We start from the raw sequence: 19,205 nt of genomic DNA, 5'->3' as shown, positions 1-19,205 counted from the left end.
GCGCACTAAGTAGCTTGGCAGTGTGTACACCTCAGGAGTTACAGCGCTCAAAGCTGCTTTACTGTGCAGAAACTTGCCAGTGTAGACAAGGCCTTAGAGTACTGTGCACTAAGTGCCCGATTTTCAGGCAAAGTCAGGAATATAGACATCTATGCAACCTAAACACTACCACCCTAAATTGCGTTTCTAAACAAGAAGGCACGTGTAAGGCCAGGCTGAAGATTTAGTTCTAAATACATACAGCAAGGTATGTCTAAAATGGTTTAGAGATCAGCAGAGGGCTGTTAATCTTTCTTCTGGCCCAAAAAGCACATGGCTTTGTTTCTGTGTTTGCTTTGTATGGTCATATTGTTGAGCTAGACTGGATGACTGCTGCTGACTCTTTTGATATTACCTATAACCCTGTTGCTTATGCAAAGTCCTTCAGTAAGAAAATTGTGAATCTGCTTCTAAAAGCTGCAGCAAAGTGGGATGATTACAAGAAGTGTCTAATATTGCTTTTGCCACTGGGGTTAGTGTGATTTATTTACTGAGTTATAGACAAACCCTGCTCACCAAACTCGTGCATGCAGGCCCATTTATTTAAACATTGAAACTAATTTACAGTTATTAATTTCTCATTTCTCCCTAAATTCAGGAAAAGTGACTGCCAACAGCTCCCATAAAAGGGTGTCACTGATTCAGTCATTCAGATATGAACAGTAATTGCTTTCTGAGGTTTGGTTAATAACAAAATCAATTAGTGTAAATGGTTTTCCATTTACTGTAATAGTTATTTATTTCAGATTATTGCTTAGCCTTTTCATGGTTTCCTTATCAAAATGTCTTTGTGTCTAGCCAAACTAATTAAAATGATCAGCTCTTTGGTTGCTGTGGGGACTGAATATAAAACTTCAATCAAAGCTGAAGAAAATAGAAAGTTTTAAGAGGGAATAAAGTCTTTTCATTTTAATTAGCTTTTTATTCACAGTTATAGATTAAGCAGATTATTTGAATATGAGCTGACAATCCAGGAAATCTATTTAAACCTATTCCACGCTAATGTGTCACTTACATATTATGCTGGTGGTTTCCCAATTATTGAACACACTAAAGAAGATGCCCCAAATACCATTTTATGTATGGTAATTTAAGGCCTTCATTACAGAGAATGGCAAAACTTCCATTGGCTTCACTGGGTCTAGAATTTCACCCCATATTCCTTCTGTTTGAGTTACCAGTTTGAAGTTAAAAACATTTAGGCCATATTTAGCCATTTCTTTCTCAGGTAAAATTTGCCATTTACTTTAGCAAAAGCCTTCTCCCCTTGCGTCATTGTTGGTATCTTGCTCCATAGGGTCAGAGACTATTCAGGGACTGCAATTGCGGGAGGTTGATGGGCAGCTGCACAAAGGGACAAGGAGGGTCTCACACAGCCATGTGCATGCAGTGGCCAAAGTGTGATCCTAAGACAAAACCTCCAGATTTAGCTCTTCGTTATTTTCCAAATGGTTGCCTACTGGTACGGTTTTCAACTTGCTACTTCTATTGTGCCCAGTAAGGTATTCCATATGTTAAACCCTCTCAGAGGATGAAATTTGGCTATCTTCTGATGCTGAGTAACACCTCCACAAGCAGTCACATGGACTTCAGTGTGTGTGTGTTAGTATTTCAACTGAGTGAGGGCTGTAGAAAGTTGTGCAAGCAAATTTCTTTTCCACATCTTACTTTTTGGCCCCATATTCTTATATTTTCTCCATTAGATAAAATGGGATTTGAAAAGCATCTATTCTTCAAAAATGGATAATAGAGTCCTTCCTTAATCTCATTCTTACTGCTCAGGAATACAGATTTTCTCTAAACTTTCTGCAAAACTCAGATTCCAGCACCTCTGTACTAACCTACTACCTGTCTGCCAGATCTTCTCAATGTCTATAGTATCTGAGGTGACCGAAGTACTGTGTGTTACCTATGTTGTCACCTGCTAATGGAGCATAAGATGATGTTAAGAACTTAAGAATAGCCATATTGGGTCAGACCAGTGGTCCAGCTAGCACAGGATCCTCTCTTCTGCCATCAGTCAGTGCCAGATGCTTTGAAGAAAATAAACAGAACAGGACAATTTATCAGGTGAGCCATTCTTTGTTGTCCAGCCCCATCTTATGGAAGTGAGAGGTTTAAGAGAACCCAAGACATAGGATTGTGTCCCTGACTGCTAACTACCAATAGCTGACTGACTGACCTAATCAGAAGTTAGTCTGCTTACGTCATTTTTACAGTAACTTAAATGGTCTCATAGCTCTACATACTAGGAAAATGGACTGTAATTCTGTACTTCTATTTATGCATTTCCCTAAAGAGGCACTGTCAAATGTACGAGTTTTATCCACTATCTTCAATTATTGTTATTTATATTGTATTCGTGGCCCCAACCAAGACTGGGGCCTCATTGTAGCAGGCATTAGACAAACAATTATCTTGTTGTTCAATTATTTGAATCATAAATACAGTATTGCTTTTTGTCCATATTGCTTCCTAGTCTTGTCATTACATTTCTGTAAGAACTGCCGATGTACTTCAGCCATTTTATTTGCCAGCATTGGCTTGATTAAAGTCCCATGACATGGTGGTTACTGGATTTCCTCACACACTACAAACAGTCAGCAGCATGGGAGATTGTAAAAAAAATGTAATAATCATTTCCAAGGAGATATCCTGCCGAGTAAGCAAGTTTTAACAACCAGGACTTACTTTGCTTATCAGGGTTAGCGAGATCTTTAGACTAGCATACAGTTATCTCATTGATTATTAATATTTCTATGGAATATATTGCATATGAATATCCGGGTGAAATTCACCCTGTGCACAAAGTCCATGAACCACTTAGGTCCTCCTGAGGGCTTACTTTGGCTTAGGTGGTTCATATACCTTGTATCATGTGTTCTACAGAGATCCATTTTACCCTATGACTTTAGCAGTACCAAGAGAGAAATAGAAGTGTTGAACTTTCCCATTTAAAAAAAATATAAAAATTAATGAGTGTTTGAAGACTGAGCTTTACCGCCTATTTATGAATCTCGTGAATGAAAACTAGAAAGAGAAATTTATTTTTATAAGTAGATGGGAAAGATACCTGAAATGAAAAGCTTTTTTAGTTTCATGTTCTTGAACTATACATCCCACATACAGTAGTTTGGTTGTGGGGATTGGAGAAGAAAATACTTTTTAAATATACAACATCTTCTGTTATTTTTGGATGACCTGCTTGCACTCTACAATTATCTGCAGAAGGAGAAAATATCGGTTACTGGAGAGGCCTTAAATCCAGCAGACAAATGGCATTACAAAATCCAATGGCTGGAAGTGAGTGTCAGCAGTGTTTAAACTGAAAATAAAATACACATTGTTAACAGAGGATAATTAATGGCTAGGACAACTCACCAAGAAGTATGGTAGATTCTCCATAAACTGAAGTCTTTCCATTAAGATGGCATAAAAGAGATCTTTCTAGAAGATATGCTCTAGCTCAACCAAAAGTTGTTGAAATAAATATAGGAATCACTTGGTGTGGCCTGTGTTGTACAAAAGATCACATGAGATTATCACAGTGGTCCCTTTTCATCAACATGACCAAGTGCAGCAGAATCTAGCCCTAAATAAAAGTCCTCCTTCCTTGGACATTTCTTGGACAACTTAAGAGAATTATTCTACCTTTATATTATGTGAATATTGATTAAAAGATTAGCAATAATTATTGGTCTACAATTTGTACCTTCGTTGGGGCCAGAGAGGCGAGAAAGATGATGCAGTATCATATCCAGTCTGTCACTTATTATTATTCATAGCACCATAGTGCTAGAAACCCTAGTCAGGGACCAGGACCTCATGGTGGTAGGCATAAAAACAACAAAGACAGTCCCCCACCCATACAAGCTCAGCTACACCAGCTCCATCTGGATATAATCTCATGCATGTGGGAGTAATATAATCTAGAGGAATCCAAGTAAATTTATAGAATCAAAGGAAAAACGGCTTCTGGTCCTGAACTGAACTGGAAATTCCAGGTACTAGGTATCTGTCCTTCAATATTTAAGACATCTCCTGCCTCTGAAGCGTGACACTTCGAGAATGCTAGAAAGTAAAGCTTTTCCATCCAACTAGTCTTAGGTTTTTTTTAAATATTTTCTCAGTTTACCAAGAAGCTCCATCCTTTTCATCTTTAATATTCCCTTTTCCATGTACATAGTTAGGCTCTCATCTTTTTCCTTCAGATATCTGCTCTATTATCCATGTTTTTCATCTCTTTCCATCCCTTCATATCACCAAATTCTTGTTTCCATCTTTCTGTTTAATTCCTCCTAAATGTTCCCACTTCTCTCGCGCTTCCTGGTGGATTCAGTGGCCTCAGAAGCTCAATAAGGCCCTCAATATGACCTCCCTTTCCCAGTATGGCGGCAAAGGTTACAGCTTATTGAGCTATTTTCATCACAGGCCAGTATGGGAGGTGGGAAGGTGGAATACCCACAGAACTGGCAAGGAGAGCTTTTAAAGTAGTATAAGTGGGACCTTAATTGGTTCCAGCTGTCTCCATTAGCCTAACAGCCTTAACTGACCCTCTGTCAGTTAACTGAGGTGAGGTGCAGGCATTAGCCTAACGACCTTAACTGGTTAAATTGGCCTGAGGGGTCTTGATTGGCCTGCAGTAGCCCTTGTTTGGCTATCCAGGGAACAGGGACCTGCTCATTCTGAGGCTGATATACTTGCCTTCCACTATCCTCTTATATCCTTCTGGCACTGAAAGAGTTAAGAGCAGCTTAGAATGCCTTTTGTTTTTATTCCATTTGACCAAATCTGACTTTTTATGCTTTGATTTATAATCGCTAAAATCTCTCTTTTGTAGTTAATAAATTTGTCTGGTTTGAAGCATGTCAGAGACTCTCCTTGGGATAACAAGCCTGGTACACATCAATTTCTTTGTAAATTGATGAACTCACACAAGCTTGCAGTGTTCAGCAGGAATAACAACACTGCAAGACAGAGGTTCCTAGGATTGTGTCTGGGACCGGAGATATTGGCCAGTGTCATTCAGTTGCACAATCCAAGCAGCGGCTGGCCAAAAGTGCTCACTCGTGTAGCTGGAAGCAGCTTACATGCTAGATGCTGTGCATGAACAGCCCGGGAGTGGGGGTTCTCACAGTGGAGCAGGGTAAGGCTGGCTTCCAGAGTTGAGGATTGGAGTGATCTAGCAGGTCCAGATAACACCAGGGGAACATCACAAGTTTCAACTAATTTGCCTGGTACTGAAGTTAGGCTCACTGGCCCATAAATGGCCTGAAATTGCCAAGATCACTTTTGGAGACTTTTTTAAAAAATCAGCATTATTTTAGATAGCCTCCAGTCATCCGGTGTCAGCGAAGGCAGCAGAGAAAAGATTTCAAGCCATCGCATGTGCTGTAACCCATGCTCCCTGGTAAGTCTATTTCTAATCACAAATGCTATTTCAGAAATGCAGGTCATTATCATCTCCATTAATTTTAATAAAGAATCATTTCATTACTTATTTGAGTTATTCTTTTGTATCTCAGACAGGCAAGCAAAACCTTGGAGAAGTACGCTAGTAATTTTCAGTGCAACATTGATTGTGCTAGCCTACAGATTTAACTTTAAAATGTGACAAATTGATAACCTAGGACTAAAGCCTTTGATGCCAAGCCATCTCCATTCATAAGATTTAATTTGTGTTTTATCCCTACCTTACATTCAGTTTGGGTTGAGACTCATTTCCAAGGTCTCATGTTATGGGCAATTAAGTCACAATACAGTCAGATTTCAGAGTAGCAGCCGTGTTAGTCTGTAGCCGCAAAAAGAACAGGAGTACTTTTGGCACTTGTCAGAGACTAACACATTTATTTGAGCATAAGCTTTCGTGGATCTAACAGGAGATACAGCAATCTTCCGGTGTTCCTGGTTATGACTACAGTGTACTTACCTAGGAACCTTAACTTTTTTCCTATTATGATTTTTCTGAGAAGCTAATGGACATGACACAATAATACAACTGCTAGCATAATATTATACATAAGTTTTGTTTTCAGAATCAATTAACTCTCAGAGTGTAGCTCATTGGATAGCTGGAGAGGCATCAGTTAAACATGAGTCCTTATGTATGAAAGGACTAAGTCCTGGCTGGCATGAAAGGTGTTGCCAGAAGCCTTCTCTATAACCCTTGAGCTCATCTGTTCAATGGGCAGTCACAACACGGCACAGCCTACACACCAGCCTAGTGCTGAGAAAACATCAGCATATTGTACATCAGGGATTCTATTGTGTACTTGTTGCCAGCTGTGCCTGAAGCCAAGTGCATTTGCCATCAAAACTATTAGATGAAGTTTCAGATGACAAAACTTTTGACCTGTAAAGTTTGACAGCAAATCAGTCTATCAGTTTCGTATGGTGATAAATTGTTTTGCTGTTTAAAGCTTTAGAAGTTTACATTTGTTACCACTTCCTGTTTTAATTTTGGATCTTTGTGTCCCTAGCCTCTGTTTGCCAGAAGCTGGGAATGGGCGACAGGGGATGGACCACTTGCTGATTACCTGTTCTGTTCATTCCCTCTGAAGCACCCGGCATTGGCCACCGTTGGAAAGACAGGATACTGGACAAGACGGGCTTTTGGTCTGACCCAGTGTGGCCGTTCTTATGTTCTAAACTATTTTCTGGGTCCTGTTTTGTCGTGCCTGGAGATCCATTCGCTCTTCCCCATATGCTAAGTAAGCAGATTGGTAACCAATGGGAATAATTTTTTTTTGTCTCTTCTCACATAAACAGATTCTGCCTACTTTTCTACTCCTTTCTTCAGTCTCCCTCCTGCCTAGAAAAGCAGACAGAAAAGGAGATGGAAGGAGAAAATGGAACTGAATATTTGAAGATTCCTAGTCAATATTTTCAAAGTAGAATTTTAGTAATTCCAGACACTGCTACATGGGTAATGTATTTGCTCCTAGGATCTCACTGCTTTTTAGGAAGCATAATCTTCCCCCATATGCTCAACTCATGCAGATCTATACACACAAGCATATTGCATTTTAGCTATATATATTTACTCTGGAAATTAAATGACATTTTTAGAACATTCTCCCACTTTCCTCCCAGGCTTCTGCCCCCCCCCCCCCCAAGTCTAAAAAAAATTAAGATGAGAGTCAGGAAATTAGATACAAACTTTGAGTTCGGTTCCCACCACTGCACAAGCACTAAACTTCTGTCAGCGATTTTAAATCTGAAATAATAGGAGAGCGCTCAGGGGATGTTAATGAGATAAAGAGCAACTGACCCCTAGCTGGCCAGTCTAATGTGATCTAGGTTAACAGTGACCAGAAGTTATTACCCTGGGAAGGCCTCCACCTTGCCGGTCAGATCTGGCTCACTAGCAGGCAATGTGTGGGAAGCTTGGGGAAAAAAGGAATAAAAATACTTTGGGGAATCTCATTTACACCTCAGACATTTTGGGAAGAAAGTATCTGATTGATCTTTGGACACTTTGAAGTCAACAAATCCATCCCATTTCAGACTGGAAGCATGGAAAAGTTATTTTGCTTTTGAGAGGGGCAGACAGGAAAAATATCAGAACTCAGGCTTGACTTAAGCAGACAATAATGGAGCTTACAACAATTGTGGCGGGCTCTTGATGGCAGTTGGTCAGTTACCCTCTCCATATAATTTTTATTTCAATCCTGGGAGGATTATATTTAATAACAAAAGCTAATATATTATGTAAAGCTGCAAGTGATTACTAGATTTGTTTTTGTGATTATCTGTATGACCTTGATAACCTCCACAGATGAAAATCACTACTTTTATTTTAATAGAAAATTCTAATTCAACTCTTTGGAGCAGCTTAGATGGACATTCATATTGTGACACTATTGAATAGAACGTTTCTGCTTGATGAAGGTTGCTAAGGTCACATATGAAATCGGATAAACTCAGAAAACTCATCTATGAGTAGAATTATTTTCAAGTGAAACAACTCTGACAGGAAACAAATTATTCCCATATTCTCAAGACGCAAACAAGATCCTGAGTGATGATTCATACTCAATCTTCAAAAGTCTGAGCCAGATTTCTGATGCACAATTTTTGAAAATATTATATTCCTCCCAAACACGGCTCCATACAGATTTAGACACTAGCAGGTTATTTGAACTCCTTCTCTGAAGCCCTTTCAAAATATTAAATAATTGTCAAATTACAAATCTTAATGGAGATACAAGCCAGTATATATACTATTACATACAAAATTCCCTGATGTTAAAAGAATATTATATTTGCAAAGTCAAGCCTTCAAAAGTTAGTAAATGCCTGCATAAAGAATGTCTATACAACCTTAATTCAGCCTCCTTGTGCATACATGCTATGATACAATCTTTAATTACATGATCACATGCTATTTTTCCTCTCTCAGCTTCATTTTTTTTTAAAAAGGAAACAAAACACAATCCTAACATGTGCAACCATGTTGACTTCCACAATGCTGCCCCCAAACGCCCTTTGCGGCTCACCCTTCAGAATTCCAATCAAATCCCTTCCTCCTCCTCCTCCTCACTGCCTAGGCATCAGCAGGAGGATCACTGCTCTCTGTTCCTGTACCTAGCACCACAGTGACCCATGGCCTCTGGGAGAAAAAGCTGCAGAGAAAGTGTACAGAGCCCCTGGAGAAGAGCATGCTCAGTCCTTCTCCAGTGATGGTGCTTGCGCAGCCTGACCAAATGCAGGAGCTGTGAGGGGATGGAGCATATTCAGTGCAGACGTAATCTTCAGAGAAGTCAGCAGCCAAACTCTAACGAGTTTCTAGTGAGCATGGGCAAAGTGTGATGTTTGGAGGGTTTTTACTAAATTTGGGCAGATTTTGACAGGGCAAGCAAAAGGCATATCCCTGAAACCAGGGAGACCCCCTCCGCTAAATTTCAAATCCCTGCTCCAAAGCATGGATGTGCTAGATCATCTCAACAAAATGGGTTTTAAGATATTTTTTTAAATCCAGGCAAAACAATGCGTTTTCTCCTAACCTTGTATTCAGTAACAGCTAAACCATTTTTGCTGAAACTTTTCAAAAACATTCGGTTCTGAAAAGGTTAGAAGTTAGGGAAAGTTACAAACCAATTGAAAACAAGGCCTTAACGGGAAGCATTAGGCAAACAAATGACACGCTTCACTTAAATAAGCTCAGCATAATTTAAAGTCAGTTTGTAGAACCAGCCATTAAGGTTTCAATGTCAACATAAATGGACAGTATCATCAATGTATATTGATGGAAAAAAAGATGCACTAGAATTGAATTTGGGGACATAATTTGAAATTTAGCATAAATTTTAAAAAAATTGGTCTCCCCAAATTATTTAGACAATTTTCAAAATTTGCAATTTACACCAGGAATGTCAGAGAAATAAGTGCAATGATAAGGTGAAGACATCCACTATTAGCAGCCTGTTAAAACTTAATATGACAGTGTAGGATAGCTGAATAACAAACTAATCAAAACAACTGGTTTAACAAAGAGTCCTTATTGAACTGAGAATGATTTGATCTGCCATAAAGAAAGGTGTGCAATGTTACTTTTTCTTTATTTAGCATGGAATATATTACACCTAGTAAAACTATAAACCTCCCTAAGGTAGGTCTACAATCCTTATTTTTTTTGCAAGCACAGAAAGATATTCATGAGGAATGTTAATAGCTACATTCCAACCCATTAATCCTCCATATGACAATATGAGCTGTGAAGAAGTTGGAAAAGACTCAGAAAAGAGACTTTTTAAAAAAAAAATTCTTCAATTAAACCACAATATAATCCCAGACTTTATGATTTGACTTCATCAGCTAAAAAGTCGAAGGCAGAACAATGTGCATCAGAAGAAATGGAAGCCGTTGTGCATTTTTTCCTCATTAAAAATCCTTGTTTGTAGTGTCTCAAGTATGGGTAAAGTTGGCTTTCAAAGTCATTCCCCAAACCCCCACCAATCCTGTAAACAGGTACATTCACAAGTACTTCACATCATTTGGCCAAAACTACTTTTTGGTTTTAATAAAATTTTGTGCTTCTTTCAAAAGTGTTTCAACATCTTCGTTATCTTTGTCTTCAGGATCTGGCTCCCAATCGGAATCTTCATCAGTAGGGTCATACTCCTCTTTCTCCTCATCATCTAGAAAGCTATCATTCAGGTCATATTCATTCGGTTCACCATCATTATCGCTGTCCTCCTCCAAAACACTTTTTCCTGTACAGGGCAAAATGTAGAGAGATTAAAGTATACATTTCAAGCACTGTGGAAAAATCTAGATCTACGAGGTGCTTATTATAATGCCGTTAGCTCAAGAGTTACAGTAATTTCACTTTTTTTTTTTTTACCAGAAATTACTACAACTATTACAGAACTATTTATGGGATTATTTAGCAGTTCTATTAATAGAATACTTTGCACTTAGTTATATTTATAGCACTTTTCACCCAAGGATACCAAAGCATTTATAAATATTAAGTAAGCTTCTCATCACTGAGACACATTGTACCCCATGTTTACCAATTTATATGATTAGGATATATTTTGTACGAAGTATGCCTTGTGAGGTATCATTTGAAAACTCATAATCCACTGAACACAATTATCCTGTTAAAATGTGTGTATCAACACTGTATATGGAGTTACAAGATCTTGCTATATGATTGCTACTAAAATACGCTGTAGTTCTGGGTAACACCTTCAGACCATTTTCTCAAAGACAAAGGCACACTGGCAGGCCAGCTAGGTGCTAAAAGCTCGGTACTAAGATCAGAGATTCACCAGCAGAGGAGTTGTAAACAAGAAATTTACAATTCATCTGACGGACAGCTGGCAGCTCACATATGCCATGAAACTGCCTGACCCCATGACCCAGGAAAGACTTTTCCAGTACAAAGTGTTAGAGTATAAGAAGTGAGAAAAATGCCTCTAGATACCTCTCCTTCCCCATCTCTACTCACGGCAGCAAGATTGCTTGAAAGACAAAAGGTGCATCATTGAACTGGGGAAGTGGTCCTGGCCTGGAGGTTTTTACAGCCAGTATGATCTGCTGAAAGCTTCTGGGTGAGAGAACCCTTTTTGCTTTTAAACTTATCGGCCTTGGTAAAGTTTAGGAATTAGCTTGCGTGTTTATCCTTTTATTTCTTTTGTAACCAATTCTAACTCATATACCATATCACTTATAATCACTTTAAATCTTTCTCTAGTTAATCAACTTGTTTTACGGTTTTATCTAAACCAGCGTGCTTGATTGAAGTGTTCAGGAAATCTCTACTCAGGTCAACAGGGCTAGTGCATATTCACTATCCTCTGTTGGAATGACAGACTAATTCAGGGGTCGGCAACCTTTCAGAAGTGGTGTGGCAAGTCTTCATTTATTCACTCTAATTTAAGGTTTCACGTGCCGGTAATACATTTTAATGTTTTTTAGAAGGTCTCTCTCTCTACAAGTCTATATATTATATAACTAAACTAGTGTTGTATTGTAAAATAAACAAGGTTTTCAAAATATTTAAGAAGCTTCATTTAAAATTAAATTAAAATGTTGATCTTACGCCGCCAGCCTGCTGCTGGTCTGAGGTTCTGTTCACTTAGGCCAGCAGTGGGCTGAATGGGGCCTGAGACCGGGACTCCAGCTGGGAAGGGTCTGGCAGCCAGAAGCTCAGACCGGCAGCGGGCTGTGTGGGGACCCACTGCTGCTCAGGGGTTCCAACTGCCGGCTCTTGCCAGCCGGCATCACGGCTGCCAGACCCGCTCACCCCGCTGCTGGTCTGGGGTCCCGGCCCTCCCCACATACAATGGGTACCTACCTTCTCCCTGGTTCTGGCCCATTCTCTTCCTCTCTCTGCACTGAGTTGAGGGTGGGAGTGGACTGAGCACAGGGCTGGGGGTGGAGGGTCTGGCCAGGAGCTAGAATGAGGGAGGGGGCTCAGGGTTGGGGCAGGAGGTTTGGGTGTGGGGGCACTTACCTGGTCAGCTCTCAGTTGGTATGAGGGATGCAGGTGGGAATGTGAGTGGGGGTGCAGGAGCTTCCGTTTAGTGCTCAGGGTGGGGGTGGGGATCTGTGGGGTGCATGGAATGTGGGAGGGCTGGGGATGTGCAGGGTGCAAGAGTCAAGGCAGAGGGCTTGGGGCATGTGAGGGGGGTGCAGGTGTCAGGGTAGGGGGGCTGGGTATGTGTGGGGGTGCCAGAGTCAGGGCTGGGTTCATGGGGGGGTGAAGGAGTCAGAGGGCTGGGTGGTACAGGGCTCAGGGCAGGGGCCTGGGGCGTGTGTGTGTGTGTGTGTGTGTGTGTGTGGTTAGTGCTCAGGGCAGAGGGCTGGGTGAATGCCCCCCCTCCAGAACCCCCAACCCCCCCGCTCCTTGTCCCAACTACCCCTTCCTGGGATCCCACCCCCTATCTAAGTCTCCCTGCCCCATGTCCTCTGACTGCCCCCCTAGGACCCTACCCCCTACCTGTCCCCTGACTGCTCCAACCCTTATCCACACCCCCATCCCCAGAAAGAACTCCCTGGACTCCCATGCCTATCTAACCGCTCCCTGTCCCGACAGGACCCCCAGAATTCTGGACCCATACAACCCCTCCCCCCGCTCCCTGCCTGCCCAAACCCCTCTCCACACCCCTACCTCCTGACAGCGCCCCCCCAGAACTCTCAACTCATCCAACCCCCCACAGCTCCTTGTCCCCTGACCACTCCCTCCAGAGACTCCCCCCCTCGGACCCTCCTTGCTCCCTGTCCCCTATCCACCCTTCACCCCCTAACAGACCCCAGGACTCCCATGCCCCATGCACTCCCGCTGCTCCCTGACTGCCCCCTCCAGAGACCCCCTCCCCCGGACCCTCCTTGCTCCCTGTCCCCTATCCACCCCTCACCCCCTGACAGACCCTGGGACTCCCATGCCCCATGCACTCCCGCTGCTCCCTGACTGCCCCCTCCAGAGACCCCCCCCAACGACCCCCCCATCCAACCCACCCTGCTCCCTGTCCCCTGACTGCTCCCACTCCTTATCCAACCCCACCCCCAGCCCCGAACCCGGACCCCTTACCATGAGGCTCCCCGCTCATCCGGAGTTTTGTCACCGCTGCGTGCGAGCGTACACGCAGCCCTGCCCCACCCCTTAGAGCGCTGTGCGCACTGTGGCATTGCTCTGGATGAGCGGGAGTGGTTTTCTCTCCCCATGGAGCCAAACTTTGCCCCGCGGGAGCGCGCAGCCTCGGCCGCCAGAGCGCAGCGCGCGCGGCGGCAGGGCTCCAGGGGAAGGTGGGGGAGGGGCTGGTGGCTTGCTGTCCTCTGTCCGCGCTCCGGGCAGGCAGCGCGGACCCTGCAGCTTGCCACATCAGCAGGATTTTTAATGGCACACTGGAGTCCCGGCAGGCTCCAGCGTGCCATTAAAAATCGGCTAGCATGCCATCTTTGGCACGCGTGCCATGGGTTGCCGACTCCTGGACTAATTTATGAGCTTGTACAGTCCAGTGGGCTACTGAACAAGATGTACATTTCTTGGGGGCAAGACTGGGATTGAGGGATATGTGGGTGTCGCCCTGTATCTATTCGTGGATGGCTGGGCATAGCATTCGTGCATTCAGCTGGGAGTGTTTTAACATGCTGGTGGCTGTGAATAAAGAGAGCCTAGAGGGTTTGCTGTTCACTAGCAAAGCAGCGTAAAAGGCATCCCAGTCTAGAGAGATAAGGGGACATAGCAGTTCAAACTGCACCCTGGGGAATGTCACAACTGCCACTATAAAATATTACTTCCATTTTTCTGATGGATGGACTATGGCACAGGGAAGTTAAAAGATTTGCTGGAAAACACACAGCAATCTGTGGAGGAGACAAGAGTACAATCCAAGAAAACCTAGTCCACAGTCCTCTGGATCTAACTACTCGCTTTGGACAATCCAGTTATGATGCATGCGCCTAGAAAGGAATCAAACACTTGCCAACTCTGCCAGTCTGGGCTGTAATCTACCATTTTGCTTGCTGTTTTACCACCTACCATCAGCTCTAAAAGGATCAACTAATCATTTCCACCCAACTCCACTAACTTCACTGCTGAAAATGGTACTGTTTGTTACAAAAGTCACTGACGGCGTATGGAACAGCAGATTCATTAGGGAACACAGAAGTGGCAGGTGTCCTAAAGACGGTAAAAACAAAATCCCCACCATTTCAAAGCAAACCATTAGAGAAGGTGTAAAAATACAGTAAAGTTGCAAGACAAAGGAAGGAAAAATTGGAAATAAAGAGACATACAGGACTGAACAAAGGGGAGAATGGAGAAGAAGAAAAAAGGAAAGCAACAGAAAACTGAAAAAAAAGAATATATTGATTCCACTCTATCCCTCTCTTTGAAAGGATCGAGTCTTCTCCTATGAGAGTGATTTTCGTTAAGTACCAAGTACCTGCAGCTTCCAATTATTTTAGTAAGAGCTGCAGGTGCTCAAGCACTTCTGAAAAGTCTCCCACAATTGTCAATTAACCCCCCCTCCCCCTGCACCCTGCCCAGTTAAGAAAAAAACCCACTACCTGCTTCAAGAGTATTTGACAAGAACAAAAATACAGGTTGATGATTATATGATATTGAACCTATTATAGGCCACATTCTGGACCTCTTAAACCTGTTGAATGGCACTTTACTCATGAAGTAGTCCCACTGAAACGTATGGGATCTTTGCAGAGTAGTGTATTGCTCAATCTGAGTAAAGATGGCAGATTGGCCCTCTTGGGTACAGTAAGCCCAGAACCTTTAAAAAAAAATCCCCCTTCACTTCCAGAACACTGCTCGTATCACCTTTATTTTAAGTGAACTGTTGTGTGGTGCTGCTGGCTATTTTCATCAGCCTGTTGATATGGTGCCATTGTCCTACAAATAGTTAAAATGGTTAAAAAAAAAAAAAAGCCACATTTTTCTTGCTTGGTTTTCAGACTCTAGCAAAGAACAGTGTAGGTGTTTTTATTATTCCTGACGAAGTTTATTCAATCCCATGGCTTTTAAGGCAGCTTATTAAGCAAGCAGTTCTGACAAAACAGTCTCTTGTAGTGGCACAACATTTATCAAGATGGCCATGAGGCTCTTTTATTTAAAATGTGTTTACACAAAAGACGCTTCAAGAGGATGCAGCACATCCTCTTTAAAAAAGCTATCCTTGGGAACTAGATAATTTGCTTGCTAGAGATATGAAAGCTGTTTGTAAGAGGATTCCATATAGCTGATAGCCAAAGCTGACCACTCATCTGGGTAGCTGTAGAATGGACAGGCACAAATTTGCAATACAGTGATAAGAACAGAATCAGTGACTACATGAAGCTTTATTGATACCCTTTGCATTAATGTCTCAAACCCTGGCTTCTTATTCTCCATAGACACTAAGCAATTAGCAGTCCCTTTGGTGGCAATTCAGATAATGACTAAGAACTAAACATGTCAAATATCATCTAGTCAATACCCTTCTCCTCTTGGTTGCTAGAGTTTAAATATATTTATATGGAAATAACAGCTCTACTCTACCTAACACTGCAGCTGTGCCACGCAGCATGTACTAAAGGTTAACAGAACCGTATCTGCCTGCAAGATACAGTATTCACAGCTGACTAGGATTGTCTCAAAAGTGAACTTGCTGATCCCAGCCTTTTACAAGCTTTGACCTTTGGGAGCAACCACTAAAACCAGCAGACAGGGCGTTTTTAGAAAGAGGCAGCAAATATTAACCATTGCTGTTTGTAGTATTGCCGCTGTGTTGGTCCCAGGGTATGAGAGAGACAAGCCAAGTGAGGTAATATCTTTTATTGGACCAATTAGCAGGTGCAAGGGACAAGCTTTCAAGCATCACAGCAACAGAAGATGATCCAATAAAATATATTATCTCACCCACCTAATCTCTAGCAACAATTAAGAGCACCTTAATTAATCTAAATTACCTAAAATCAACAGGAAGAAAGAGACATCTGAGCACAAAGAAACAAAATGTGAGTTTACTCTCACTGACAGTGCTTTGCATCTCTAATATGTAGACTCTAAAATAACTGAGTTATCCCATCACTCTGCCACAGATATTCATGTTCAGCTGCCACCTGCCTGTGTACACCATCCCATCCCCACACTATAGCTGACAAGAGACTTGTTACTTGAATTGTATTTCTTGTAGCTGTACATGCCATAAAAAACTCAGACTTATTTTTAATGTAAGAGGGACTTGAACTGCATAACAACTGCATTCATTACCTCTGAAGCAGCAGTGCCAGAGTGGTGGCACCTAAAATCAGTTGCTGTGGAACTAGACACTGTATGCAAACATGTCTCAAAAAAGCATGGCGAGTAGTAACATACAGACTAAGTATTTCAGTAATAGCAGAAGTAAGCACAAATAATGTGAGGAAATTAGATCACTCGCTGATGGTCTCAGAAAGATCTTCAATTAAAGCTTTTCAAAGCAACTCATGGCCTCTCAGCAAAAGCCAGTTACCTTTTCCGTAAATGGTGTTCTTCGAGATGTGTTGCTCATGTCCATTCCATATAGCATGTATTCTCACCACGTGCACCGGTGCCAGAAGTTTCTCTCTCAGTGGTAACCATAGGGGACTGGCTCTGGCGCCCCCTGGGGCGGCACACACATGCCACATTATAAGGGGCACTGCCGCCTTCCCCCACCCTCAGTTCCTCCTTCCCGGAAATTCCAATAGTGGGGAAGGAGGGCTGGTCATGGAATGGACATGAGCAACACATCTTGAAGAAAAGATGGTTACTCACCTTTGTAACTGTTGTTCTTCGAGATGTGTTGCTCATATCCATTCCAGTTAGGTGTGTGCGTGCCGCGTGCACGTTCGTCGGAAGATTTTTACCCTAACAACCCCCGGTGGGTCGGCTGGGTCGCCCCTGGAGTGGCGCCGCCATGGTGCCGGATATATACCCCTGCCGACCCATCTGCTCCTCAGTTCCTTCTTGCCGGTTACTCCGACAGTGGGGAAGGAGGGCGGGTTCGGAATGGATATGAGCAACACATCTCGAAGAACAACAGTTACAAAGGTGAGTAACCGTCTTTTCTTCGAGTGCTTGCTCGTATCCATTCCAGTTAGGTGATTTCCAAGCCTTACCTAGGCAGTGGGGTCGGAGTGAGATGTCGCAGAGTGTAACACCGCGGTGCCACAGGCTGCGTCATCCCTGGACTGCTGGACCAGGGCATAGTGAGAGGCAAAGGTATGGACCGAGGACCAGGTAGCTGCGCGATGGGCACGTGAGCCAGGAAAGCAGCAGATGAGGCTTGAGCCCTGGTAGAGTGTGCCGCGAGGTGGCTCGACAGAACATGAGCCAAGTCGTAACAGGCGCGGATGCATGATGTCACCCAGGATGAAATCCTCTGTGAGGAAACGGGTAGGCCCTTCATATGCTCTGCCACCGCGACGAAGAGTTGAGGGGTTCTGCGGAAGGGCTTTGTCCGCTCGATATAAAAAGCGAGTACTCTACAGATGTCTAGGGAGTGCAGCTGTTGCTCCCTGCACGATTAATGTGGCTTCGGGAAGAAGACCGGAAGGAAGATCTCCTGGTTAACATGGAAGGCCGATATCACTTTGGGGAGAAAGGCCGGGGTGCGGTCGCAACTGCACCTTGTCCTTGTGGAACACAGTATATGGAGGGTCCGCCATGAGAGCCCGGAGCTCAGAAACTCGTCTTGCCGATGTGATGGCCACGAGGAAAGCGGTTTTCCAGGACAGGTAGAGAAGGGAGCAAGTTGCTAATGGCTCGAATGGGGCCGACAAAAGTCTAGTGAGAACCAGGTTGAGGTCTCAGGTTGGGGCGGGGCGGTGTACCTGGGGGTACAGCCGCTCCAAGCCCTTGAGGAATCTGGATACCACAGGATGTGAAAACACCGGGCGACCATTCTCCCCTGGGTGGAAGGTAGAGATGGCCGCCAAGTGCACCCTCAAAGATGATACGGCTAGGCCCTGTTGTTCAAGGGACCAGAGGTAGTCCAAGATGGTGGGGATGGAGACCTCGGCGGGAAGAACATTGCGTTCTCCACACCAGCATGTGAAACGCTTCCACTTGGCCCGATATGTTGCTCTAGTGGAAAGTTTTCTGCTACCCAAGAGTACTTGTTGCACTGGGGAAGAACAATGCACCTTAGACTGGGTCAACCACTCAGGAGCCATGCCGTGAGATGGAGGGACTGTAGGTCTGGGTGATGCAGTTTGCCATGGTCCTGAGTTATCAGGTCCAGGTGAAGAGGTAGTGGGATAGGGTCGGCTATTGACAGGTCTAGCAACATGGTGTACCAGTGCTACCTGGGCCACGCTGGAGCGATCATGATCAAGCAGGCTCTGTCCCTGTGTACTTTCAGCAGGACCTTGTGGACGAGTGGGAACGGTCAAAAAGCGTACAGCAGGTGAGTCGTCCATGGTATCAGGAAGGCGTCCGCTATCGAACCCTGTGAGAGACCTTGAAAGGAACAGAACATCTGGCATTTCCTGTTCTAGCGGGACGTGAAGAGATCTACACGGGGAAATCCCCACTTCCGGAAGACCGAAAGAATAATGTCCGGGCGAAGCGACCACTCATGAGAAAGGAAGGATCTGCTGAGGCGATCCGCCAGAGTGGTCCGAACCCCCGGGAGAAAGGACGTTATGAGGTCTATAGAGTGGGCTATACAAAAGTCCCATAGTTGAATGGCTTCCTGACAAAGGGTCAAGGACCTTCTCCTGCCCTGTTTGTTTATATAGTACATGGCTGTTGTGCTGTCGGTGAATATTGACACACAACGGCCTTGCAAGTGCTGTTGGAATGCCTGGCAAGCAAGGCGGACTGCTCTCAGCTCCCGGACATTGATGTGCAAGGCCAGTTCCTAAGATGACCAAAGGCCTTGCGTGCGTAGATGCCCGAGGTGAGCACCCCAGCCGAGAGATGATGCATCTGTCGTCAGGGATGCAGAGGGCTGGGGCGGATGGAACGGCAGCCCTACACACACCAGGCTGGGGGTCAGCCACCAGTCAAGGGAGCCTAGGATGCTCGGGGGAATGGTGACAACCATGTCTATGGTATCCCTGCCTGGTCGGTACACTGAGTTGAGCCACAATTGGAGGGGACGGAGGCGCAGTCTGGCATATTTCGTCACAAACTTGCAGGCCGCCATATGACCCAGAAGACCGAGGCAAGTGCGAACTGAAGTCAAGGGAGC

General features: G+C 43.8%; 1 protein-coding gene across 2 annotated transcripts in view; it reads right to left on the bottom strand.

Moving 5' to 3' along the window:
* Window positions 1–8,286: 8,286 nt before the first annotated feature.
* Window positions 8,287–19,205, bottom strand: part of APLF (aprataxin and PNKP like factor) — a 120,294-nt gene continuing 109,375 nt past the window's right edge. For both annotated transcript variants that reach the window (XM_050952136.1, XM_050952137.1), the window contains one exon: window positions 8,287–10,253. In XM_050952136.1, the coding sequence (XP_050808093.1) occupies window positions 10,045–10,253 (209 nt within the window). In that variant the 3' untranslated portion in view covers window positions 8,287–10,044. The remainder of the gene's footprint in view (window positions 10,254–19,205) is intronic.

The sequence above is a fragment of the Gopherus flavomarginatus genome, chromosome 4 (genome assembly GCF_025201925.1).
Source record: "Gopherus flavomarginatus isolate rGopFla2 chromosome 4, rGopFla2.mat.asm, whole genome shotgun sequence".
Taxonomy (NCBI): domain Eukaryota; kingdom Metazoa; phylum Chordata; order Testudines; family Testudinidae; genus Gopherus; species Gopherus flavomarginatus.
Note: the sequence above shows the minus strand (reverse complement) of the source record. Positions and strands in the feature narration are given on the sequence as shown.